The 26,626-nt window shown below is 45.0% G+C and overlaps 1 protein-coding gene across 1 annotated transcript in view; it reads left to right on the top strand.

Annotated features, from left to right (window-relative positions):
* Positions 1-25,483, top strand: part of LOC147020397 (GRB2-associated and regulator of MAPK protein-like) — a 64,006-nt gene extending 38,523 nt beyond the window's left edge. The window contains exons 5-6 of the mRNA XM_085895723.1: positions 2,518-2,702; positions 21,324-25,483. Coding sequence (XP_085751849.1) covers positions 2,518-2,702; positions 21,324-22,263 — 1,125 coding nt within the window. The 3' untranslated portion in view covers positions 22,264-25,483. The remainder of the gene's footprint in view (positions 1-2,517; positions 2,703-21,323) is intronic.
* The last annotated feature ends 1,143 nt before the right edge of the window (positions 25,484-26,626 follow it).

Here is a 26,626-nt window from a genome sequence, read left to right on the forward strand (position 1 = left end):
GATGGGGATGAAACAGAAAAGGAACAAATGAACCGACAACTAACAAAGCAAAATGGGTGAGGGAGAGGAGAAAAATCACAAGAACCTATAAAAAGGTTATGGGAATGGGGTCCTGTGGGGTAGACAAAATCATGAGTATGGATGACCTGAGGTAGTCGTGAACAGCTGTATTTTGAAGCCCAGGAGGGAAGAATGGGACTGAACAGACAAGGGAAGTTGGTCCCACAGGCAAGAGAAAACAAGAACAAATGAGCCTTGATATTTAGAGTTTAACAATAAGATGGTTACTGGGAGACCTTGTGTGCCCTGCAGAAACAGCGGAGTGACAGAGCCAAGAAAGGGCACAGTGTGAAAGACCAAAAATAAGGCAGAAAAATACAGAGACTGCCAATGTGTCTACAATGTGAAAGTACCAGGCCGAGACACAAGGAACTGTATGGTGCTGCAGTATCCGCTTGTACTTCCTTTTGCTTGAATCCCATTGATTTTAACAAGTTTTCCGACACCAAAAGCTGAGATACAACCCCAGACAGTCACAGGGCCTCCTCCGTGTTTAACAGTAGGCTGCAAACATTATGTGTTGTTACATTCTCCAGGTCTTTGGCGTAAGGACTGGCATATATTAGATCCAAAATTTCAAACTGCGATTCATCAGACCAGACTACCCGATTCCATTGCTCAGTCAACCAATCTTGGTGTTCCTTTGCAGATGTCAGTCATTCCACCCTATTCTGTGGTCTTAGCAGTGGTTTATTTGCTGTAACTCTGCCATGAAGACCTGCTCCCATCAGCCTCTGTACACAGTGCTGCATGAGATGTTAATGTTCAGGCCTACTCTCGTTTCATTTGTAAGCCGCCAACTTGATTTTCTTTTATCGTGTAATCTGAGCAACTTCAAGCGTTTGTCTTGCTTTGAGAAGATTCTTCTGGGTCTTCGTTGCCTTTTCTTGTCTTGTCCTGCATTGCAAAGTGTACCGCACACTATTGCAGGAGGTCTTCAGCTTTTCTGGTATTTTCTTCAGTGCACACTTATTCGAACAGACTTTGGATCTTCACACGCTGTTCTGTTAAAAGTTGCTTCCTTGGTGCCTTTCTGTACCCACACAGACTTTCAAGCAAGGGAACAAACTGATGAAAACTAATTTCACGTATTCACTAATTTGCAAATGTTATTGTGGTTTCCTGTAATTTTGCATTAATGTAACTGGTGTTGATTACTTCAATAAATTATTATTATTATTATTATTATTATTATTATTATTATTATTTACAAAAATGCACAAACTGTTTCCTGAAAATTTTCTTTGTGGTAAGTGGATATTACTCACACACGATAATATAATATGTCTCTCTAAAACAAAAACAAAAATCATTTTCCAAATTAATTGTGTATACTTTAAGGTAACTGTGATGTTAAATTAACTTTCACAGAAATTTGAATTATTATCCACCAATATTGCACACGTCTATATTCTCACAATTGTTTAATGGGGAGTAGCACCACAAAAGTGAAAATATCCCAAACTTTTGCACAGTACTTTATTGTATATACCAGCATTTCTTCATCATCTATATTATTAAGCAGGAGTGTGTCCGTCCGACCCGACACCACTCACTCAGTTTTGGGGCTAGCCCCACCAAACCTTCTGAAAAACCTTTTGGGGTCCCATCCGGTGTCCTAAGGTGGGTGAGAGGTTCCATAAATACCTCAATAGAATTATGATTTTGAGTTTTGATCCATACGAAGCTGCTCCCGATCCGGATAGAACGTCAGAACAGCGTTTATGTTTGTTTATCTCATGAGTGTTTGTTACGTTGTATTTTGTTATATTAATGGTATAGTATTAATTTATGATTGGAATGATGCTGTGCGGAATGAAAATACAGAGAGATTGAGTTTAAAGGAGAAGGATATTATGTGAGGGTTTTCCCCCGTGACATTCGCGGAGTCGCCATTGTGACGTCATAGAAATATTACCCACCTTACGTCTATTGGGATCAGCTGCAGTAAGTTTTTTGCCCAAGTCCTTCGCGAACCGGCTGTTCCTGCCTGACTTTCGACTGAAGGTGTCACAGGAATGTGCAATTTATTGGGTCATGGTTTGGAATTCGCCATTTCCGCATTGTCTGTTTGCTCTTGGGCTCCCTCCCGTGCATAGCATGGGTACCTCGCTGGAGATCAATATTTTCACACACTATACAGAGCAGTGTTCATGAAACTCTGCGTCGAGACTTACAATCCATTGATTATAACATTGACAGGTAGCCTTGTGTACATTATCTGTAATATTACATTTGGTTTGTTTGAACTGTGGACAAGTTGTATTATATCTGTTGGAAGAAGAACTTTTGGGAAGATTATTTTCGTTCCCATAATCACTGAATGTAATTACAGTTGCCTTGCAAAATTAGTTCAATCAACATCAAGACCTGCACTTGTAATTTTTAGATATTTTCTATGCTTGCACAATATTTTATCGCTGTCGTGTTTTACATCACTGTATATTCTACCCACAGGTAAAGCAAGAATGTCGTTCATTGGTGACTTGCGCTCCGCCGGTCCCGCCACGTGGCTCAAAGACTCTCGTGACACCCTCAGGCAGCCCTCGCCTTCAAGCCTGTTCGGAAAAGTTGCAAACGAGCATGCTGACTCACTCTTCCAGTCCGAGCCTTTCGTTCTACTCATCTGGCCTGCACAATATGTGAGAACATATACCTTGCATGTCTATATGGCCTTTCCATGAATTGCATATACAGTAATAACGATGCTCTCAGTTTTTGACCTCAAAGTGTAACTTGGTTGATCAACATATACACAATATTTTCTTTACATATCAATTTCATCAATGGAACTAGAACTGCACTCGGTAGAGCGCATACCTCTACCGGGCTGAATTGTTTACGATTTGTATCCCACTCAAAGGCCGGATCTGCATCCAGCCCTTAACCAAAATCGAATCCGCTTGTTCTTGTTACCACCACCAACTCATCCACCAAGTTTTGTCATAACCCATGCAGCGTCCATCACTTTTTGAAATACGATGCGATATATCGTTTTTGACCCCATCTCTCAATGGTAAAGAATCACTTTTGAAATTCTGATATCCAGATCCGAATCTTCAACAAAATCTAATCAATTCGTCCTTGTCACACAACCAACTTGTCCATCAAGTTTCGTCTGAATCAGTCACCGACTTTTTGAGGTCTCATGCTCACAGACAGACAGACAGACAGACAGACAGACACAGGAGTGAAAACATAACCTCCATCTACCTTTGGTGGTAGAGGAAATAATTTGTCAATAATGATGGAGATTTTGAATGACAGTATGGAGTTTGTTGGCCTAATGGTTGAGATTTTGGGTTGACATTTGATTGCATAATTTGGGAATAATTTAGGATCTGGATGACAATCTTCTGAAGTTTCAGACACAGTAGTGGGGCAACTTAGCTTAACAATTGTGCATTTTGTGAGGAAAGCACCAAATTTGTCACACTAGTAGCGTATCATATTATGAACAGATTTGGATATCGGGCCATCTCAAATTCAGCTGCTGATGGCTGTGGCAGCCATTTTTCAAAATGGCCGCCATTGGTTACTGTTATGACATATATCTGCTTTACTGGAGAGGAATGCAGGTTGATAGTGAAAGTTTATTTACTAATAAAGGTCCAATAATGGTCAAAGAAAGTAACAATTTGATTTGGTTGAGAAAAAAAATAAAAGTGGACTAACTAGTCTTATTAAGACACAGATTCCAAAGCGTGGAAAAGGAGTGCGTAGACGTGTGGTCGGGGCAGCAGTTATACCTGGAAACTGGCAGAACTTCCTCCGAGTGGACACCAACAAGACCGAGCTGTTCAAGTTCCTATCAGAAGCTATCTTCAGGTGGTTTGACCAGGATGACAAGCAGCTGGTTATCACTGATGGAGAGGCAGTGCTGAGCAAGCCACCGCTGCTAGACCTGGCCTTGCTCGCCCCATGCAGCCACGAAGAAGCTGACAGTCGAATGTTGTTGCATGCATCCCATGCAGCCAACCATGGTCACCACAAGATACTGATCAAGACAGTTGACACCGATGTAGTGGTGTTGGCTGTGTCAGTGGCCCAGGGACTGCAACTAGAAGATGAACTGTGGCTAGCATTTGGCACTGGGAAGAGTTTTCGGTACCTGGCAGCCCACGAAATAGTAGCTGGCCTTGGACCAGACAAGGCACAGGCACTCCCAATGTTTCATGCTCTGACTGGGTGTGACACTGTATCTAGCTTTGCTGGACATGGTAAGAAGACTGCTTGGACAATCTGGACCGTTCTGCCAGAACTTACAGACGCACTGCTGAAGCTATCCTCTGCACCAAGTGGCATATCAGACGATGTCATGCACACCATCGAGAGGTTCATCATATTGCTCTATGACAGAACCAGCACGTGCAACGACATTGACAAGGCCCGGAAGAAACTTTTCGCGAAGAAGAACAACGTGCAGCTGATCCCGCCAACCAAGGCAGCTCTGGAGGAGCATGTGAAGAGGGCGGCCTACCAAGGAGGCCATGTGTGGGGTCAAACACTGCGACCAACGCCAGAGCTGCCTCCTCCATCCAGTTGGGGCTAGGTGAAGAATGACGAGGGGGTGTACAAGCCACACTGGACGAAGCTACCCAAAGCAGCCCGCACCTGCTATGAGCTAGTATCGTGCAAGTGCAAGAAGAGCTGCCTGAAGCGTTGCAAGTGCAAAAAGGCTGCACTTGAATGCACAGCTTTGTGTGTGTGTGTGAGGGAGAGTGCTCACAAAATTAAGAGAATATTAACAGAGCAGACTGTGTCACTGATTCAGAACATTTAAATCAGACATCTCTCGATCAATTTCTATGAGTGAGATGTCGGTATTCATATGAATGAGACGCAGCCCATGATTCGTTTGCCACCATGCTCAACAACTACTGACTTTACATAAGCGATGTTGGTATTCATATCAATCCGACGCAGCCCACGATTCGTTTGCCACCATTCTCAACAACCAATTTTTATGAGTGAGATAGTCGTCCGGTACAACAAATAATTAGCAGCCATCTTGCAAAATGGCGGCTATCTTTAAACTTGAGGTGGCTTCAGGTTATGTTATTCTTAATTCAACTTTTAATAAATGTTCAAACCAATGTTAGAATGAACCGCGAGCGGCCATTTTGGAAAATGGCTGCCACAGCCATCAGCAGCTGAATGTGAGATGGCCCAATATCCAAATCTGTTCATAATATGAGAGGCTACTAGTGTGTCAAATTTGGTGCTTTCCTCACAAAATGCACAATTGTTATACTATATTTAGCAAGTTGCCCCACTACAGGTCAAAAAGGGTAGGCGATTGTTTCAAAGGATGACAAACAAATTCAAAATTCCTGCCTTAATCTACAGGAAGCACGATGTCCTTGGCCTCGTTGTATCTCAATAATTGATGCAAACCAGAAGTCCCAGGCTGCATGTGTGAGAAAAAGGAAATGGAACTAGTTTCATGAAAGATATTACATTGCTATCGGGTTGTTAGTGAAAACCAAGATGGCTCACGAATGACCTTTACAGATTCGGTAACCTGCTCGGTCTTGGCTGAACATGATGCCATATTCTGTGGTTGATTCTTAAATGCTTTAAGAAAACTTGGGATGGCAACAAAAATGCTGGCTCTGAAATGCAGTGCTGCCAAGACTTCCAAGCAAATATATTTCATGAACTACTAAATACCCATTTCCTCCGTGAGCAAGTTATGCTGTCAGTGAAATATATCGAACAATTCCATGTGTAGAACACCCTCAAGGGGTAAGGGGTCAATTTTAATTGTGGCTTTTTTAATGACTTATCCAATTTTTAATGACTGTTTTAATTTTTCGTTTTACCAATAACTAATTAAATTGTGCCTCAACGCACAGGTACCTTGTGCCAGCCGTTTTTGATTCAAAATACATACATACATACATTCATACATACATACATACATACATACATACATACATACATACATACAAACATACATACAGAATTAGGCTGGCAGGATGGCCTAAAGGTATGCACACTAGCCTATGAACTGTCTACACCTGGGTTTGAAACTTGACGCAGCTCTAAACTGTCATCCTGGTGTTTTGCAGGCAGGGAGAGGCATCAACGTGTGTGCCGTCCCTCGGATGGACGTTAAACCGAGTTTACTCTCTCCCAGCATTACCAGTTGGTGGATTTCAAAGATCCCTCGGTGTCGTTCACAAAGTGTAGGTCACCTATTACCAACACTCGAGCCAGGTTATAAATTATTGCTGCAATCTTCAGAGGGCACTGCATCAGCATCACAGTTGTGCTCTCATCAATGATGCAACCAGTAGCCGCAGGCTGCATTCAAAATGAAATCGAGTCTTTGTATATTTTAGGATGATCATACTTATTTCCATGGATGAGGTTACCCATTTGTAACTTTTTGATAACTTTATTGAGGTTATCCTTGTACCATAATTTAAACCTCAACCCACCTTTGATGTTTCAGGGGAAAATAGGGTTCTTCAAATGATTCAATCAATGCTATTCCTTTACTGGACATGGGTATTGGAGGCCGCTAATGGGCTGCTAGCTTGGTGATTAATTAAATATTGATACCATACCGCTCTTTTTAGGCATGTGCCACACTCATAGATTCGGAACCACATTTGATCTCTCGCATGCAGAAGTCTCGTATATTGTCTATTAAGCAACAGGATAAGTGCCATGGCCTTCAATTTCATCAAACCTTCAGTAGTTCCTGTTATAGGGGGTAAAGCAAAGTTTCACATGCCAGAAAATGCAATGTGAACATTTTTATTAATTCATTCAGGATCCAGTACTGAGCTGCCAACCTTCCTTCATTTTTCTGTACTCCTCACCGAAACCCCTTCCTCTCCTTTGTTCCTTTTCTCCTTCACTATTTCTTTCCTTTTGTAATCACATCTCAGTTCCTCTTGTGTCTGTAATTATGCGGATGGCTCCTCGTGTGGTTAACTATTTAGCAAAAAAATAACACATTTGATAAGGTACTATATGTTAGCTCAGGTGAGGCCTTGTGGAGTGGCTCGTAGAGTAGCTAACTGGAGTGGAAACTGACTTGGTGATAGGAAGCAAAGAGTGGCTTTGAGAGTGAGGATGTCTGGATTGGAAGTTGTAAGTCGTAGGGTACCTCAGGGATCTGTATTAGGTCCATTATTATTAACAATTTACATGATTTGGACAGTGGGATTCAGAGTTTGCTTTCCAAATTTGTAGATGACACAAAGTTTGGAGGTGAGCTATATTGCAAGAGAGAAGTGATCAAATTTAGGAGTGTAGATACTTTCATAGATTGGGTTATTTATTTATTCATATGCAGCCTAACGCTGCTTGGCTGCATCATTTCCTGGGGGTGCGGATGTGCCGCCGATGCAATACCACCTGTTACCAGCTAGCTGGGACTCATTTTGGTGACCTCGGAAGGATGACAGGTTGAGTCGACCCGCTTGGAGTAATTCAACAGCACGACATGGGCTAGAACTCAAGACCTTATGATCTTAAGCCAGCCAAATGGCTTATATACTGAACAAAAATATAAACGCACCAACCTAAATATCTAAGTCAAGATTGCCATTATGGGAAAATGGTCAAACCGATGATATGTTTGAGCAATGGTTCCTTTGTTTTGCTCAAGACAGATGTTCCCATTGAAATTGACCACTCTGAGTGTGTGGACTCACACGTTGAGTAATCCTTCCCATGAGCACCATGGAGCTTGACAGAGTGATGGTCAGTGAGCGTGACCAGGACACAAACACTCCCTATAGCTTGCCCTATAAAAGGCCTCCCCAAAATGTGGACTGGTGCCAAATGTCAACATGCCACAGATGTCACAAATCTTGAGGGAGCGCGCCATTGGCATGCTGAATGCTGGGACGTCAGTACGGGCCGTTGCAGCACACTTCATTGTCCACCACTCCACCATTAGCTGCCTGAGAACGCGCCTCAGAGAGACTGGAAGCACCGTGAACCGCCCACATGCCCGGCGACCACGTGTGACCACCGCCGGTCAGGATCTTCACATGAGGCTGCAACATCTCCGGGATCGACTTCGACCGGCCACGAAGACTGCCGATGAGACTGTCGGGCTGCATAACAGGCGCATTTCAGCCCAGACGGTGCGTAACCGCTTGAGGGAGGCCAACCTCCGAGCCCGCCGACCACACTGGGGACTCGACCTCACTGCAGTCTGGCGTCAGACCCGACTGAACTGGGCCAATGTTCACTTGCGCTGGACCCTCGCACGATGGAGGAGAGTGCTGTTCACCGATGAGTCGCTGTTCCAGCTGTATCGGGCTGATGGCGGACTCCGCGTCTGGCATCGGGCTGGGGAGCGCTACACTGACGCCAATGTCCTTCGTCGGGTGTCACACGGTGGTGCCAGTGTTATGGTGTGGGAAGGCATATGCCATGGAGAGCGCACTCGGCTTCATTTCATTGAAGGCAACTTGAACGGGCAGCGGTACAGGGACGAGATACTCAGACCCATCGTCGTGCCGTTTGTTCGCCTTCACCATGTGACGTTTCAGCACGACAATGCTCGCCCCCATGTTGCCAGGATCTGCATGGACTTCCTCGGTGAGGAGGACATTGATGTCCTCGACTGGCCTCCATATTCTCCCGACATGTCGCTCTTCGAGCACCTTTGGGACGTTCTTGATCGACGCGTACGACAACATTACGCAGTCCCAGAGAACGTCCGCCAGCTCCGTGTGGCTCTCCAGGAGGAATGGGAAAACATCCCTCAGGCCACCATCGATAATCTGGTGATGTCCATGCGCCGGAGATGCACCGCTCTGTGCGACGCCAACGGTGGACACACCCGCTACTGACTGTGTGAACTCTGACAGTGACACCTTGGTTGTGTCGGCTGTTGTAGCGCAAAGACTGTCGCCAGAATTCTCAAGGAACTCTTTGAAATTTAATGCTCAATTGTCATGGATTCTATAACCAAATTGTTGTGAAGATTTAGTATTAATGAGTTCGAGGTAAAATAGTAACAATTGCTTGGTGCATTTATATTTTTGTTCAGTATACATTGAGTAAAAGATCGGTAGATTCAGTTTAGGATAAGGAAATGTAATTGATAAGAATAATGAAAATAGAGATGACATATAATGCAAGAGGTCGTCTTGGAGTGTGTTACACAGATGAGGTGGTAATTGATATGGAGGTAAGCAGAGAAGTCAGGTATTATCGGTAAAGGTAATCCGGTTTAAGGCTGTATAGTACTGGCAGAGGGACTCATTATACATACTAGCAGAATACTTGCCCTAAAGGTGATAATGTTCAAGCATTCAACACGTTCTTCTGATGCATACCTATATTTGGGCAGTGTATAGGCAATTGACAGCTCTGTATTGGCAAAAACAAAAATAACCCGGGTTACATGCATGAAGCAAAAACATACCTACTGTTTATAATTCAAAATAATTCCAGCTATGTGTGTGTGTGTGTGTGTGTGTGTGTGTGTGTGTGTGTGTGTGTGTGTGTGTGTGTGTGTGTGTGTGTGTGTGTGTGACCGCTGTTTCTCAACAACCACTGGTCCCATCTAATTGAAACTTGCCAGGTATATTGCTGGGGACCTGAGGATGTGCTTTTTCAAGGTTTGATATTGATCGGACAAGTGGTTCCCAAGTTATGGCCATTTATTTACCAAACCAATGACAGGACACGTTGCGTAGGCATGGCCAATGAGGAAAGGGCGCCATTTAGTTACCAATGACAGGACACGTTGCTGCGTAGGTGTGGCTGTTGGGGAAAAGATCCTCAGCCGCTTTCCCCATTACAGGTTACAACGTACGGACTTCCGGATAGTGATGACTTGCTGTATTCTAATAATTTATCGATTTCTTGTGTGCATTTATAGATAAACACAATGCCCCAATCCAGTGATTGTTTACGAGAGCGAAGGAACGTCCTGTGTGTTTGTTTGAAAGTTATTTTTATTTTTATTTTTTCACTTACGGCCACGCATGTACGGCCACGCACGTACGGGCACGCACTGGTAATTCAAAACACCTCACTATAGTGGAAAACGACAGGAATACTGTACTGGAAATGGTGTAACTTGTAACACCATCCCCCACCTTGAGGTGGCGCTACACAATACACATTTACATCAAGAATTTGTGTCGTTTCCCCCCCCCCCCGCCCTCTCATCCCTCCCCCAAGACCACCAGCAAAGATGAAAACACCCCTATACATTAATTAGGGTCATGCTGATCCTATGTAACAAGTGTGGATGTAATCTGCCTAGAACTGTAGGAGGAGTAGTGCAACAAACACACACACACACACACACACACACACACACACACACACACACACACACACACACACACACACACACACACACACACACACACACCAGTCCATGAATTATAGTAAGAATACTCATCCTTTCAATCACACAAATTTCCCCACACCCGCACTGCATGGCACAAATCATTTTGAATCCATTTGTCCCACGTCCATGTGTGCAGCAACTATTCATATATTTATATGAATATTTCGTACTGAAAGCAGATTGCATAAAAATGGCGAAAATGAAAACTGTGAAAGTAATTGCCAAAAAAAATGACCCCCATCGCCGTGGCCTTCAAAACTCACTTGTAGTGCATGGTGATCCAGTTGGTTCATTATTTTCTTGCGATCGATGAAGTTCCACTTTCTGCACGTTCCTTAATCTTTTGTTCACTCAAATGTAATCGTCCGAACAGCAGAAAAGTAAAAATTAATGCTTTGCCAATGTCACATTTTCTTGTGCAAATATGGAGAAGGAGTGATCACGGCTTGCTTGATTAAAGTAAATGCACTTCGTTGTAAAAATCGTTAATTACTTTTAAATCTTCAGATTTCATTCCAGATGTTGACAGTTATTTAGTGCACGAGATATGATTCTCAAATCCAAAAGAATATTTCGATTAGATACTTGAATTAGTCAGTGAGACGAGATCGTGTTTCCAAAGCAAGGCATGTTTGAATAGGCCGAATCAAAATCATGGCTAAGACACCTGCGAGGCAAAGTTGGGCTGCCTGAGAATAAGCCTTTCATGGAGGTAAGGCATTAATTTTCTTTCTTAAAAAAAAGGTGTTTAAATTTACCAAAACACTCAGTTGTAACTTGTAGAAAATCGGAGTTATTGACTTCTACTCAAGACTAAAGTTTGATGACTTTGTCCAGTCTGAGCGGTGTTAAATTAAAATATGGACATAATGCCCTTATGTTCAACGATGAGGATGAACATAAGCTGTTCAGCTTGCTTGCATGTGAAAACAGTCAGACTTAAATAATAAGCAAGAAAAGTGACGATGGCGTATCACCAGTGGCCCAATTTGGCATTATGTCCATGAAGCAATATGATTCACTTGATGACATGGGTGTCATAAATCTCCAGTGCCCATGGGAATAAGTTGTTCCCAAAAAGTGGAACGATGATAGAAGTCCCACAGCTAAAAGGAGTGAAAACCCGCTGGAGATAGTGAGCCACAATGCTGTGCCTCATATGAAGCTCCATTCTTCAAGAGAGGAATGTGTCGCTGAAGATAGTGCTGAGAATGTGGTTTAACTCCAGTGGAATCTGTTTCACTACAGTGAAACTCAAGTCCGTGAATCATTTCAAAACAGTGTAAAATGGCAAGCTGCTAGGCAAGGAGAACGATGATGGTGTAAAATGGCAAGCTGCCAGGCAAGGAGAACGATGACGGTGTAAAATGGCAAGCTACCAGGCAAGGAGAACGGTGAGGGTGTAAAATGGCAAGCTGCCAGGCAAGGAGAACGATGAGGATGTAAAATGGCAAGCTGCCAGGCAAGGAGAACGATGACGGTGTAAAATGGCAAGCTGCCAGGCAAGGGGAACGATGACGGTGTAAAATGGCAAGCTGCCAGGCAAGGGGAACGATGATGGTGTAAAATGGCAAGCTGCCAGGCAAGGAGAACGATGATGGTGTAAAATGGCGAGCTACCAGGCAAGAAGAACGATGAGGATGTAAAATGGCGAGATGCCAGGCAAGAAGAACGATGAGGATGTAAAATGGCGAGATGCCAGGCGAGGATTGTAATGTCGTGGTAGAGGTGCGCCAAGGCAGACACGAGCGAGGGGATAGCACAACCCTGCTTTATTGCCACGAGCGAGAGTGTGCCTTGGCGCACCTCCACCACGACATTACATTTGGCGACGAGTATGTTCGGATTGGCGTGTGCAGAGTGGTTGGGTTAGTCGGATTGACGTGCAGTTTTGGCCGGGGCGAATGGATCGCTGCAGCGAGTAACTCAGCGCATCTCGCGCGGTTCGAGGTCTACACCGGGCGAGGGTCCCCGAGGAGTGCATCACGAGTTTCGCGTGCCGCACGCACAGGCTTCGGGGCCAGGCGCCTCGCCGTCACGGACGGCTCGAGCATGGCAGAAGGTCGGGGCACGGCGCACGGACTCGTGCCCGTCTTCATCGGAGACGACTTCCAATTGTTTTCTGAACAGTTGGGCTGCTATTTCCATGCGAATGATGTGGACGATGAAAGCAAACGCAAATCGATCTTGCTCGCCTCGCTATCAACGGAACATGGCGTCGCACAAGCTCCGAGGAATGTCCGGGGTCTCGATGGTCGGTGCGCAGCGGATGATTCGGAGGTCAGCACGATGTTCCAGGTGCGCACAGCTGCACGCACGGTCTTCGGCACGGGTCGGGACCAAGCGTTGCAATGCAGTCAATCGGACGGCGGTCTGAACACTCGGGGACGTCTACGGTGTGTGTGCCGAGAGTCATTGCCCATCATAACGGTCATGGATGGCGGTGTGCGAAGCGACCCTTACGTCCCGGGTCGAGACCTACTGCCGGTACAGTGTTCGGTGCATGGCGTACACTTTGACGCCCCGGGTCGAGTCTTGCAGCCTGGGTATAGAGATCCTGGCGACCCGGAGCGGCAGATGCTGCCGATGTTGAACCTGTCTTCAATTGGTCCGGAGGTGACAAGATCAATGACAGTGGAGGTTGAGATGATCGGGGCACTGATGCTGCCAATGTTGAACCTGGTTTCAATTGGTCCGACGGTGACAGGACCAATGCCAGTGGAGGTCGAGATGATCGGGGCACTGATCAGGTGTCGAGTTGAGTCCGCTCATGCTACCCTCGCATTGCACACGTATGCCGGTGAAGCGCTGCCGGCGGTTGGCAGGGCACACGTCTTGGTTGCCCAGCAGGGTCAGTGGGTTGCGCTCCCGTGGTTTGTGGTGCAAGGGGAGGGGCTCACAGTTCCTGTTTCGGAGTTCGTACCTCCAGGTGCACCTGTGCCTCCTTCGGGGCACGTACCTCCGTGTGGGCCCGGGCCTCCCTCGAGATGCGAGGGTGAGGTTCCGGCGACGGGCCCGCGACGATGCAGCGTGGGCTGCCGTTCATTGCTTCCTGCGACGATGATGTACGGTTCTGGAGCAACGGGAGCCATGCCAGCCGCGATGAGCTCTTGCGCTTCGGCTGCGCTCATGATACAATGTGCGCCCGTGTCGTTCTGGCGATTTCAGCGGGGGATTGGAGCGAGTCAGTCACGTTCAAGAAGTTCGCGGATCGCGACCGTCGACGACAAGCAGGTCATCGCAATGTCGCGACGACAACCGAGAGACGGACACGTGATGTGATTCATGGGTTGCTGTTCGTTGCGTATTTGATTTTCATTGCTCGAGTGATGCAGTTTAGCGTTGTTAAAATAAATGCCGACAGTTCGTGTGTGAGAATATGTTTGGCTGGGATCAATCGATGGGATGTTCGATAGGACCGATGTGATATGAAGGCCTTGGGGGTGATCGTGGCAAATAAAGAGGTCTTTCTGGTCTCCAGCTGCGAGGGCAGTCCAATGGGTCGCTACCCTGTCATGTGTGGGGATTATATTGGGAGAACGCGCTGTACGAAAAGGGGAGTTTGCATCTGCGCAGACGATGTTCTTGTTGCTTTATGGCATGACTGGATGTGATGTGTGGTTTTGTATGGCATTGCTGGGACTGCAGCCGACTAATTGCCGGTTCGACTCGCGTGTGGGTCTCAGAGATCGACTCAGAGCCAGGGGCTGGTTCACTGTTCAGCGTTACCCCCACCCCTGTTTTCGGAAAGGTCAGACGTGCCTGGCGCCCTGGGGCGCAACTCTCTGTTCTCGCCAAGGTCGGCTGCGCTGGCGCCACAGAGCTTCCAGACAACGGGGCTTCCGGCCTCGGGATGTTTGTCTGATTCAGGTCTGTCTGGGGGAGATGTGGCGCCTTATCGGCCGGGGGCGTTTGATGGTTCCGGGGGAGGTTTGCTCGGGGGGGTCGTCGTGACCTCGCCGGAGGGCGTGTAAGCATGAGCCGCCTGGGGGCGCTTCTGCTGCGTAGCGATGCTGTGCTTCCCGCCTTGCTTCTTGATATCTGTAACGCGGTCAGGGTTTTTGTGGGTTCGTCGTGCAACTCAGTCTTCGGAACCTGTCCATTGCAGTTCAACTCGCTCGCATCGACACATTATATGGTGTGATGTGCCTGTGTTTCTTTTTGGTTATTATCGTTTTTTGTGCCTCTCTGCTTTTATATCATGGTATTCTGTGCCGATTATGCTTATTATTATGATGGTCATTTTATAATCATGGTTTTAGGAGGGGGAGTGTGGTGTACTGGGCCTGCGGGGGCAGGGCGTGATGCGGGGAGTGTGGTGGAAGCGTGGAGGAGTGGTTTTGGAGTGGTCACGTGCCTGCACGGGATATAGGAGTGCGCGCCGCCTGAGGCTTTGTTGTATCCGTTGTGGTCTGTGGAGCCTATAAGTCGTGTGGCTGTAGAGTGCATCGAGTACGTAATAAAGTGGAGTTACGGGCATCGTACGCTCACACGCTCGCTCGTGGCAATAAAGCAGCATTGTGCTATCCCCTGGCCTGTGTCTGCTTTGGCGCACCTCTACCACGACATTACAAGGATTATGACGAGGGTGTAAAATGGCGAGCTGCCAGGCAAGGAGAACGACGAGGGTGTAAAATGGCGAGCTCTCAGGCAAGGAGAACGATGAGGGTGTAAAATGGCGAGCTCCCTGGCTAGGATAACGATGAGGGTGTAAAATGGCGAGCTACCACGCAAGGAGAACGATGAGGGTGTAAAATGGCGAGCTCCCTGGCTAGGATAACGATGAGGGTGTAAAATGGCGAGCTCCCTGGCTAGGATAACGATGAGGGTGTAAAATGGCGAGCTACCAGGCAAGGAGAACGATGAGGGTGTAAAATGGCGAGCTACCACGCAAGGAGAACGATGAGGGTGTAAAATGGCGAGCTACCAGGCAAGGAGAACGATGAGGGTGTAAAATGGCGAGCTGCCACGCAAGGAGAACGATGAGGGTGTAAAATGGCGAACTGCTCGACAAGCAGAAAGGCAGTGTAGAATGGCGAGCTACCAGGTAAGGTTAACGATGGGGGTGTAAAATGGCGAGATGCCAGGCAAGATGTAAAATGGTGAGGGTGTAAAATGGTGAGTGTGTAAAATGGCGAGATGCCAGGCAAGATGTAAAATGGTGAGGGTGTAAAATGGCGAGATGCCAGGCAAGATGTAAAATGGTGAGGGTGTAAAATGGTGAGTGTGTAAAATGGCGAGATGCCAGGCAAGATGTAAAATGGTGAGGGTGTAAAATGGCGAGCTACCAGGCAAGGAGAACGATGAGGGTGTAAAATGGCGAGCTACCACGCAAGGAGAACGATGAGGGTGTAAAATGGCGAGCTACCAGGCAAGGAGAACGATGAGGGTGTAAAATGGCGAGCTGCCACGCAAGGAGAACGATGAGGGTGTAAAATGGCGAGCTCCCTGGCTAGGATAACGATGAGGGTGTAAAATGGCGAGCTACCAGGCAAGGAGAACGATGAGGGTGTAAAATGGCGAGCTACCACGCAAGGAGAACGATGAGGGTGTAAAATGGCGAGCTACCACGCAAGGAGAACGATGAGGGTGTAAAATGGCGAGCTACCAGGCAAGGAGAACGATGAGGGTGTAAAATGGCGAGCTACCACGCAAGGAGAACGATGACGGTGTAAAATGGCGAGCTACCAGGCAAGGAGAACGATGAGGGTGTAAAATGGCGAGATGCCAGGCAAGATGTAAAATGGTGAGGGTGTAAAATGGCGAGCTACCAGGCAAGGAGAACGATGAGGGTGTAAAATGGCGAGATGCCAGGCAAGATGTAAAATGGTGAGGGTGTAAAATGGCGAGCTACCAGGCAAGGAGAACGATGAGGGTGTAAAATGGCGAGATGCCAGGCAAGATGTAAAATGGTGAGGGTGTAAAATGGCGAGATGCCAGGCAAGATGTAAAATGGTGAGGGTGTAAAATGGTGAGTGTGTAAAATGGCGAGATGCCAGGCAAGATGTAAAATGGTGAGGGTGTAAAATGGCGAGCTACCAGGCAAGGAGAACGATGAGGGTGTAAAATGGCGAGCTCCCTGGCTAGGATAACGATGAGGGTGTAAAATGGCGAGCTACCAGGCAAGGAGAACGATGAGGGTGTAAAATGGCGAGCTACCAGGCAAGGAGAACGATGAGGGTGTAAAATGGCGAGCTACCACGCAAGGAGAACGATGAGGGTGTAAAATGGCGAGCTACCAGGCAAGAAGTACGATGATGGTGTAAAAAGGCGAGCTGCTCGACAAGCAGAAAGGCAGTGTAGAATGGCGAGCTACCAGGTAAGGTTAACGATGGGGGTGTAAAATGGCGAGATGCCAGGCAAGATGTAAAATGGTGAGGGTGTAAAATGGTGAGTGTGTAAAATGGCGAGATGCCAGGCAAGATGTAAAATGGTGAGGGTGTAAAATGGCAAGCTACCAGGCAAGGAGAACGATGAGGGTGTAAAATGGCGAGATGCCAGGCAAGATGTAAAATGGTGAAGGTGTAAAATGGCGAGCTACCAGGCAAGGAGAACGATGAGGGTGTAAAATGGCGAGATGCCAGGCAAGGAGAACGATGAGGGTGTAAAATGGCGAGATGCCAGGCAAGATGTAAAATGGTGAGCTGCCAGGCAAGATGTAAAATGGTGAGCTGCCAGAAATGAAAGCCCTTTCTTCCTCTCCACGTCCCACAAGAGAGAAGTCTTCAATATCCCTCGCCGTGTGGGGCAAAATGATTGGTTCGAAACCAGATTTTAAAAACCATGCCGACACTACTGCTATTTCTTGGACAAGTAAATGGAGCAAAGTTCATGCTGTAAAAGTATGACCAAATTGGCACCAATGAAAAGTACGCAACAATGCACTTCCTTGGAGTTCCCTCAGTATGCATACAAAGTTTCAGCCCCTCGGTTTCATGGTATTGGATTTATGGAGGAGACACACACACACACACACACACACACACACACACTCATTAGTCGAGCTAATGAAGGGTAGATACAAAATAATTGCAGATGTTTTTCAATAGAATGAACAGTACCAAGACCAGAGACCACATCCTGGGAGTAAGTATGATGAGAGTTAGGATGATGTAAGGCAGTGTCTTTCACTCAAAGAGTAGTAAATGCGTGACAGAGTTTCCCTGAAAAAGTGTCCATCCATCCATTGGGACCATACCCTGTGCAGAGCGTTGGTGCTGCCTAAGCAGTCTCCTTGGCTATTGGGTACCATCCTGGACGGGTCGCCACTCCGACACAGGATTCCAGCAAGCTGGCACTCATTTTGCCAACTTTGGAAGGATGACAAGCAGTCAACTGAAAAAGTAGTGGCAGCAAAAACAGTAAACATGTTTTAAGTTGAGTTTTATATGCACCCACAAGGATTGGAGAGAGAGGAGTAGATGGATATTGGCAGGAATGGTAGTTTTTGTGATGTACCAGTGGAGGTATGGATCAGTGATCAGATACCTGCCAAAGCGCATGGTTGACGAGTTGGTCGTGTAACCTCCACCATGGCTCCAGCACCACATGCCCGGGTGCAAGTTTGATCCGCGTGCCCGCGAAACCCATGCACCGCGCACACGTAACCAAGCATGCAGGCACGCACACATCCCCACGGAGAGTCATTTCTACCCATTTGTTCCATGTCCATGTGTGCTGTCTATGTACCTCTGTTTGCAGCGACTGCCAACTATTAATATTTATTGCAGCAACTATTTAGGGTGAGGGACTATCTAATATATGAAGCTCAATTGGTGTTTGTTTGTTTTTGCTTTCTATGCTTCAAAAACTAAAAAAAACTACTGAACCAAATCCAAGCAAATTTTGGAAGTTGCCTCAGGGTACCCCACGTGTGGTTACTGTGAGGGTAGCATATCTGGGGAATGGAGTTTAAGGTGGGGGGAAGACCCCAATTCTCTTTGTAAATGTGTATCGTCTTGGGCCCCCGGTGGTATCTGGAATTACAAAGCATCTTCTTGTATAAAGAAAGTTGAAGCATCTTGATAATATGCATTACGGTGATGTTGAAATCTGAGTGAGAATAATTTGTTCTTTTCAAAATGTTTCATTTCACTTATTTTAAGTATCCAACTCCACAGCGAAGCAGAAGTGATTTTTGCTAACACCATATAGTATAAGCAGCAAGGATGGTTGATGAAGGTGATAGCTGACCTCCAAGCAGATGAAAGATGTCCGAATCCACTGTGGGGCCCGGAAACAGGCAATGGATTAACTTTTTGGGGCCGCCCTGTGGGTGGGACGGCATGGAGGATGACACCACCCAGAGGGACAAATGGCGGCCGAGAGAACAAACACACCAGAGCTCTCAGCTTGCAAGAGGACTGTAATGTGAAGAAGAATCGCAGTGGAAATGATGGAGGGTGCATGTCCTGAGGTGCTCATCATGGCTGGCTCTCCTCGTGGGTGGTTTATCTCATCTTTAGGCTCATTTCATGGTTGGCTCACTTCGTTGCTGGTTTACTTTGTTGCTGGCTCACTTTGTGGCTGCCTTCCATAATGGGCTGCATCGTCCCTTTACACCCTGCACTTCATACCAAAGGAAAGCCCTTGCCTGCAGTTTTAATGCTTGTATAAGTGTGATCTGTGGCCCCAAGTGTGGGTTGGGTTTTATTTATTTCTCATAATTGTATATAAGTTTGGTCATATTCCCTTCTCCCCCTTTGTGTTTGTTGATTTGCATGCTTTGTTCTGAACTGCTCATCTCGTACACATTTTCCCCCATATTCATTATAAATAAACCTTTAAAAAGGTAAGAAACGTGTTCGATTCCTCTGCTTCTCGTGTGTGTACGTCATCAATTGTGGCTCATTTGAGCGACCTTGGGGATCGTTGAAGTTGTAGAATAACTGAATGCAGTAAGATATCATTTTACACATCCATGGAGTCATTTATAAGTCCTTCGACACTGAAGCTGGTTTACTTTGTTGCGAGTATATTATCCATTTGCTGCTACTATACGTATTATCCAAGTGCTTAGCTTTGTGTTGAGGATCATTGTCCTGCTGGAATGTGAATCTCCTACCCAGTTTCAGATTCATGGTTGACTCGAGTAGATTTTCCTGAAGGATTTTCCTGTCCTTTGCAGCATCCATTGTCCCTTCTATCTTGACAAGCTTACCAGTCCCTGCTGATGATAAGCAGCCAAATAACATGATGCTGCTATGACCATGTTTGACAGTATGGATGGTCTTGACTGGGTGATGTACATACAGTGTTAGACCTGCACCAGACTTGACGCTTTGAATTTCAACCAGAGAGTTCAATTTTTTTTCTCTCGTCTGACCACAAAACTTCTCCACATGTCTGCAGTGTCATTAAGATACTTTTTCACAAACTCCTTTTTTAGATGTCTTTTTCAGTAATGGCTTCTTTCTTGCCACCTGTCCATCAAGGCCAGCTTTGTGAAGGGAATGGGATGTTGTTGATTGATGAACACTGACCCCCATCTCAGACATCGAGCCTTGCAGATCTTTCAGTCATTGTTGGATTTACCGTGACATCCCGAACCAGTTTCCTGCCTGCTTGGCTGCTGAGTTTGAATGGGTGACCTGATCTGGGTAGAGTCGAGGTGGTATGATACGTCTTCCAGTTCTTAATGATGGATTTCACCGTAACTCAAAGGGATAATGAGTGTTTTTGAAATCTTCTTATAACCCTCTCCTGAACAGAGCTTCTCCACCACTTTATCCCTGACTTCTTTGGAAAGCTCCTTGGTCTTCATGTTTGCCTTGTTGGTTGACCAAGTGAGTTACACCTTAAAACTCCTTAGATAAGTGGGGAGATTAATTTTTAAGTTAAACCACTGATTACATACAGGTATAATCCACTACACTTATTTTGAAACCTTTCAAACAAATAATTTGTTCGTGAAGCGATTTTGGGTGTAATTCAGCAAAGGCTTTGAATACTTATGCAACTGAGAATCATCTGATTTTTCTCTAATTTAACTTATTCACATTTTATCTTCATTTTCTTCGCTTTTTTCACTTTGTCGTAGTTTTGTGACCATTCTACATGTTAAGTTTAATTTGAAAGCATCATGAAATTAGCTCAGGTGGTATCAAAATGTGAAAACTTTGGAGGGGGGGGGTGAATACTTTTGCAGGCCACCATACAGTACCTTACAGGTGAGTGTGCAAAAGTGCTAGCCATTTGCAGAAATGCTTGCCTATTTCCCTGTTTTGGAATGCTTGTTCTTCTGGGAGCTCTTGAAAAATCCCACGCGGTTGTTTGTTATGGGTTGAAGTTATATAGAAGGTTGTCACACCGATATGCCTTTGCCAAAATATCTGTTACTTCAGATGCTGTATATGTTGGGAGGGCAATAATATATGCTCTGAGAATTTTCCTCTACTTATGGAGACCGGCAGCTCGGTTCCACCTTGACTTAGTTCAGGCATGGTGAAGTTCCAGGTGATCTAGAGGAACCACACCTAACTGGTGGGTGGATTACAAAAGCATTTGCTTTTGACTTGCTAATTATCACATCATTTGTTATTTCGTTATCTTATCTTAAAAATCACCATGGTAATATGTCTAGCTTCCCAACTCCCCCCTCACACTGTTATATCCATACCCCCTCCCATGCTTTCTCCCAAAATGGCCTCAATTCCTTTTTAACACAAATGTTTTCTCCTTATCATGTTGGTCACACATCCACTTACTCACTTGCGTGCATTGCTTTCAGTTTACAGGAATAGAAATCCGAGACTTTTAATGACATGGCCACATTAGAAATATCAATCTCATGTGTTAAGAAAATTTTAAGACATGAATAATTACGGTACTATCGTTTCAAAAGTCTGATTTATACTGTAAGAATGAATTGTGATGCAAACTGTGTTTTTTTTTTTTCCATACCCTTGTTTTTCTCCACTAGGCTTCCCAAGACGTCATGTGGCTGGAGCCTTAATCCTTCGAAACCTGTAGTGGAATTTTGCTACCCATGTAGTTGGTCATGCGAACGCATGTGCCTGGCACCATCTGCCCCTGAGCTTCAAAGACCCTCACTGTCAGACTGCCAGTTAAGCAAAACCTCTTGCTCAGAAACGTGGAGTGTTGGTTCCAGTGAGAGTGACGGCAGCATCTGTCACAGTTCAGAAGGCAGCTTTCGATTTCCTGCCATGAGTATTGGCCAACAGGGCTCTGCTATGCCTCGACAGGGTGATGCAGCACCAAACCCCATCTCAAGACTGCAAACCAGCACAAACGATGTTGACATGTCTCGCTGTAAAAGCACCACGGCTGCAGCAATCGCACCTGTTGTGCCTTCAGATCCATTGGAAACTCTGACTCATATGTTAGATATCCAAAATACACCACTTATCGAGTCATCACCTGGTAGTCGTTGTATTAATAAACAACCTAAGGCACTTTTGCGACCTGTGCTTCCACATCACCCGACAAACAGGATTTTCACAACTGCTCCCGGCAACCAACAATTCCCATTTTCTCCACCACAACTTAAAAAGTTTGGTTTCTCCACAGACATTTCTGGTCGACACTCCTCCAGCAGCTCAGAAGGTTCGAGAACCGTCACAATGAATCCCCCGTTTCCAAATGCCTCATCATGTGCAACGAGCTCCACAACCTGTCAGCTGCCCACTGAGTTAGTTGGACTATCGGTGGAGAATGTGTGCAACTGTTTGCGCTTCCTGAGACTTCGAGAGGAGGTGATAGCTCGCTTTTTAAGAGAGCGGATCGACGGGAATGTTTTGCCGCAGCTTACTGAAGAAATGCTTCTTCAAGACTTCCGGCTGAGCAGTCATGAGCTGCAGAAAGTGTTGGAGTTCACAGCTGGTTGGCGACATAAGCTCTGAGCGTTTCCGTAGTCGCTTTGAGGGTTTTCATCACTTGTAGTACGTCAATCTCACGCCATTTGTGACTTAATCCTAAATGTTACTGACAAAGTGTGTTACATTCTCACACAAGGTGGACATTCAAGCATTTTGAAGTTAGTTGTAATCTTTTCTACCTCTAAACTAACCACAAGTATTGCGTGTAAAACACATGATTTGAAATGTGACCACTGCAGAGGAAGGAAGTCTTTACCTTTGATCAAAACCGGCAGATAAGTGGTTTGGTTTGATGACTCAAAAGGACTCGTATTGGTGGTCGCTGCAATGCACGGGTCCAAAAGCCTTCATGGAGTTTGGTGGTCCATACCAACATATTTTGCTAAATTTCAAGAATTTCTCTTATTCCTGATGTTTTCTCACCAAATCATTAACCGCAAGGATCCATCAAATGCATGTTTTAAGAACTGCATGATAGAGTTTATGTTTTCATTGATTACTTGAACAAATGCATTTTGTAGGCTTTATGGGTTGAACGGGCATCAGTAGTCCAACTTCAATGCAAGTGTCTGCGATAGGAATGCCGCCTTGTACGAACGTGCAACGGATGTTTTAACAACGTCTGACTGTAGATACGGCTCTATGCAAAAAATACATGCATAAGTTCGTATTTTGTGAATTTTTATTTTCAGGTTTAGTATTAATTTCAAATTCTTCTTCTGTCGTATGCAACACAAGGCTGCGGGGTAGCATCATCGACTGAGGGTGCGGTTGTGCCGCTGATGCAATGCTCTCTGTAGGTTTGGGCAGAAATTTGGAATTTGGCCAATGTGCCGGCGATAGCTCACCTACTCTTTGCAAAGAGCGCCGTGGGATCTTTAACGTCCACCAACAATGCCAGCAGACGGGACGCCCAGTTGAATGTCCATCCGAGGAACCACTGAGTTGGTTGGACTATCGGTGGATACAAACACACATTGATGAATCACCTTGCCTGTGAAACACCGGGATGACAGTTTACAGCTGGGTCGGGATTCATACTCAGACTAGACAGCTTAGAGGCGAGTGTGCGTACGTATCGGCTACCCTATCAACCCGATATGAAGTACCCAGTGTGGGTCTGTTGACCCAAAGATTCACAAAATAGACACAACGACCAATGGCAAACTTATCCATTTTTTGCCTCTGAGAATTATTCTTCTGTTGCTGTAAGTTAAGTCGAATTTCCCATGAAGGCCCCTTTGAGAATGTATGAATTGTTAAAGAAATCCCCCAATCAGTTAAAAGTGGAACCAATGCTGCTGTGTGGTGTACGATAAACATACAAGTATATTTCTGTCCTTCATAAGTAAACCGTTAATAATAAAAAGAATCCCATTTTTAGATTTTAAACCCCCTAAGTGTGCAACTATTTATTTATTTTCTCGGTGATTAAAGAAAGTGTGGAGCTTCCCTGAATATCTACAGGGTGTTGCAAAAGACCCGGACAAATTTGGTTGTTAATATATTTAGATCTACAAATGACACAATGATACCCTTTGGTTTTTATGATACAGAAACTCATCAAGTTTTGTGCACACCATCAATACACATCAATGTGAGCTCCGTTTGTCACATGGAAGACATGAAGGTGGTACACGAATTCTTGTCATGTTCGGCTCAGCATGTTTATGTCCATCAGCGTGTTTGCAGTTGTGATCCGAGAACGGAGATCCCGCAGATTTGCCACCTTGGTGTTGTCGACAAACCCCCCACAGAAAAATATCATTGGAGGTTATGTCTGCTGATCGTGGGGCCAGGCGGTTGGTCCATCTCAGCCAATCCAGCGATCTGGAAAATTTTCATTCAGGACGGCTCGAATGACTAAGGCACAATGAGGGAGAGCACCGTCCAGTTAAAAAAAATGACATTGGGTTGCAGGTCTTCAATCTGTGGAAGTCCAATCCTTCCAACATGTTCGTGTAAATTGTTGAGGTCACTGTGTCCTCCGCAAATAAAAACGGACCCACCAAGAGGTCATGGAGAAGGCCACAACACACATTGACCTTTGGACTGTTACGTATGTGTTCAATGACCACGTGGGGGTTTTCAGACCCCCAGATCCTCACATTGTGCCGGTTGATCTTCCCCGATACATGAAAACTTCTCGGCATGATCACCGGTACATGCAAGCTTCGTCTGTGAACATAACCTTTTTCAGGTAATCTTCATCATCCTCTATGCGACTGAGCATTTCCAAGGCAAACACCTTGCATTTGGATCCATCATTTGGTTTGAGTTCCTGCAGAATCTACACCTTGTAGGCATAAAGCTTCAGTATTTTATGCAAAATCCCATGTGCAGTGGTGGTTGGTAGTCCCAGTTCTCTGGATGTGCATCAACTTGATTTTCTGGGATTTTGTTGAAATGATTCGCACTCTCGTTCAACGTCTGCTGCACTCGTGCTTGGTCGACCGGTACTTTTCTGTTTCTGACAACTTCCAGTCTCCTTAAACCTCCTTTACCACTTTTTGATACTAGTCCGCGATGGCGGATTCCTTCCATACCTTGTACGGAAATTATGCTGAACTTGCTTGTCGGATCTCGTCTCGATGAACCATTCAACACACTGAGCTTTATCTTGTGGAGTCGTCATTTTCTTTTACATTAAAACCACCAGACCTGAAAACAAAGAACACTTTATGAGTTTCTGTATCATATAAAACAAAGGGTATCATTGTATCATTTGTGGCACAAAATATATTAACAACCAAAGTTGTCCAGGTCTTTTTGGAACACACTGTACCTATTAGCATTGAATGACCTATTTTTACAGCATTAGGATGCTTTGAAAGAAACCGGGCAGCCTTCCGAAGCAGCACGGCGAAAATAGAATGGCCCTCGATTTTCACGCAATGTCACCCAATGGCAGGAATTACATGGCGAGTCTCTAAATTCGACTTGGGAAAGAGGACGGGGGAGGGTCAAAACTCAATCACATTTTTATGTTTTTTTTAAATGAAGTTTATAAAATGAAAGCTTGAGTTTTCTTCCCACGTGAATTCATCATTTCTATATGAATGGTTAATTAACTGCTTATGTTATTCAGAGGCTGTGAACTACATTCATTTTACTGGCCATTCTTTTTATCTGCTCTCTCCTCTGTCTTGACTCATCTCCTTACTCCCTTTCAATTTCATTGTTATTTCTGGTTTTTTGCCTCCTTTTTTTTTTATCTCTGTCATTAAAGGTTTTTGTGGTTTCAGCAACTTTGCATTCAAGGTATTCTTTAGCTTTAAGGGCTTCTTATTTTATCTTATTTATTTTATTTTTTCCTTTCCTCCTGCAAATGAAGCAATTACGTTTGAAGAAGCCTCGTTCAACATTGCTGGGAAATATAAGCTCATGGAGGAGCTAAAGATCGAGCGTAGAAGGTACACAGACTGACGAAGAATCGAATAGAAACAGCAAGAGAAAGAAACACACCAACACATTGCATATGAGTAGTTGCATCGCAGGAAGGAGAGGGAAGGAAGAAATGGGGTTGAATCGGAAAGATGAGAAGAGAATGGAAATGTGTACGGGATAAAACATGAGGTGAACATGCAGAGCGGTCTTGAAAGATTGGAAGGAGCATGTCGTCGATTCAGAGAGAGAATAGAAATAAAGAGATAGAGGTTGGCATTCAGCTCAGATGGAGGGGATTGTGTTGTAGAACAAAACACATAAAACTCTGATGTTCTGTCATTATTACTTCCGCCACAGGAGGTGGACGGAAGTTATATTTTCACCCTTGTTTGTTTGTCTGTCTGTCTGTTTGTTTGTTTGTTTGTTACTTGCGAAATCGAACATTTGAAAGTATATTGGTTGGTCTGGTCTGTTATTATCTTTTTGCTTGTTTGTCTTTCTGTATGTCAATCATCTACAGGTCACATTTCACTCTGATCTTTATCAAAACCAAACCACCTGGTAGAGATAGTCACAAGCAAGACGACTCTTGTTTTTGAGGTCAATAGGTCACATAAATCTTCAATTTTAATTCTATTCACTTTATATCTATGTATATACTGTATATAAAACCAAAAACATGGGTGGATGGTGAACTCTCGTCGAGGTAAAGCCACGGGCGACCAATGTGAGTATATCTATTAGTTATGTATCGTATGAACATGAATTGAACCATGAATATGTCTATTAATTACTCATTAGAACTTGGATCATGAGTATGTCTATTAATTACTTATTAGAACTTGACTATGTCTATTCATTACAGACTATTGGAACATGCCTTTTACACCCCTTTAAACCTTTTAAGACCCTTAATACCCCCTTAGACCCCTTCGATCTTAACATTCTTTCAACACATTGACCATTTCGACCCATTGACCCTATTTAAATACTTTAGACA

This window comes from Eptatretus burgeri, chromosome 9, assembly GCF_056783735.1.
Source record: "Eptatretus burgeri isolate ZD-2024b chromosome 9, Ebu_testis_v1, whole genome shotgun sequence".
Taxonomy (NCBI): Eukaryota; Metazoa; Chordata; class Myxini; order Myxiniformes; family Myxinidae; genus Eptatretus; species Eptatretus burgeri.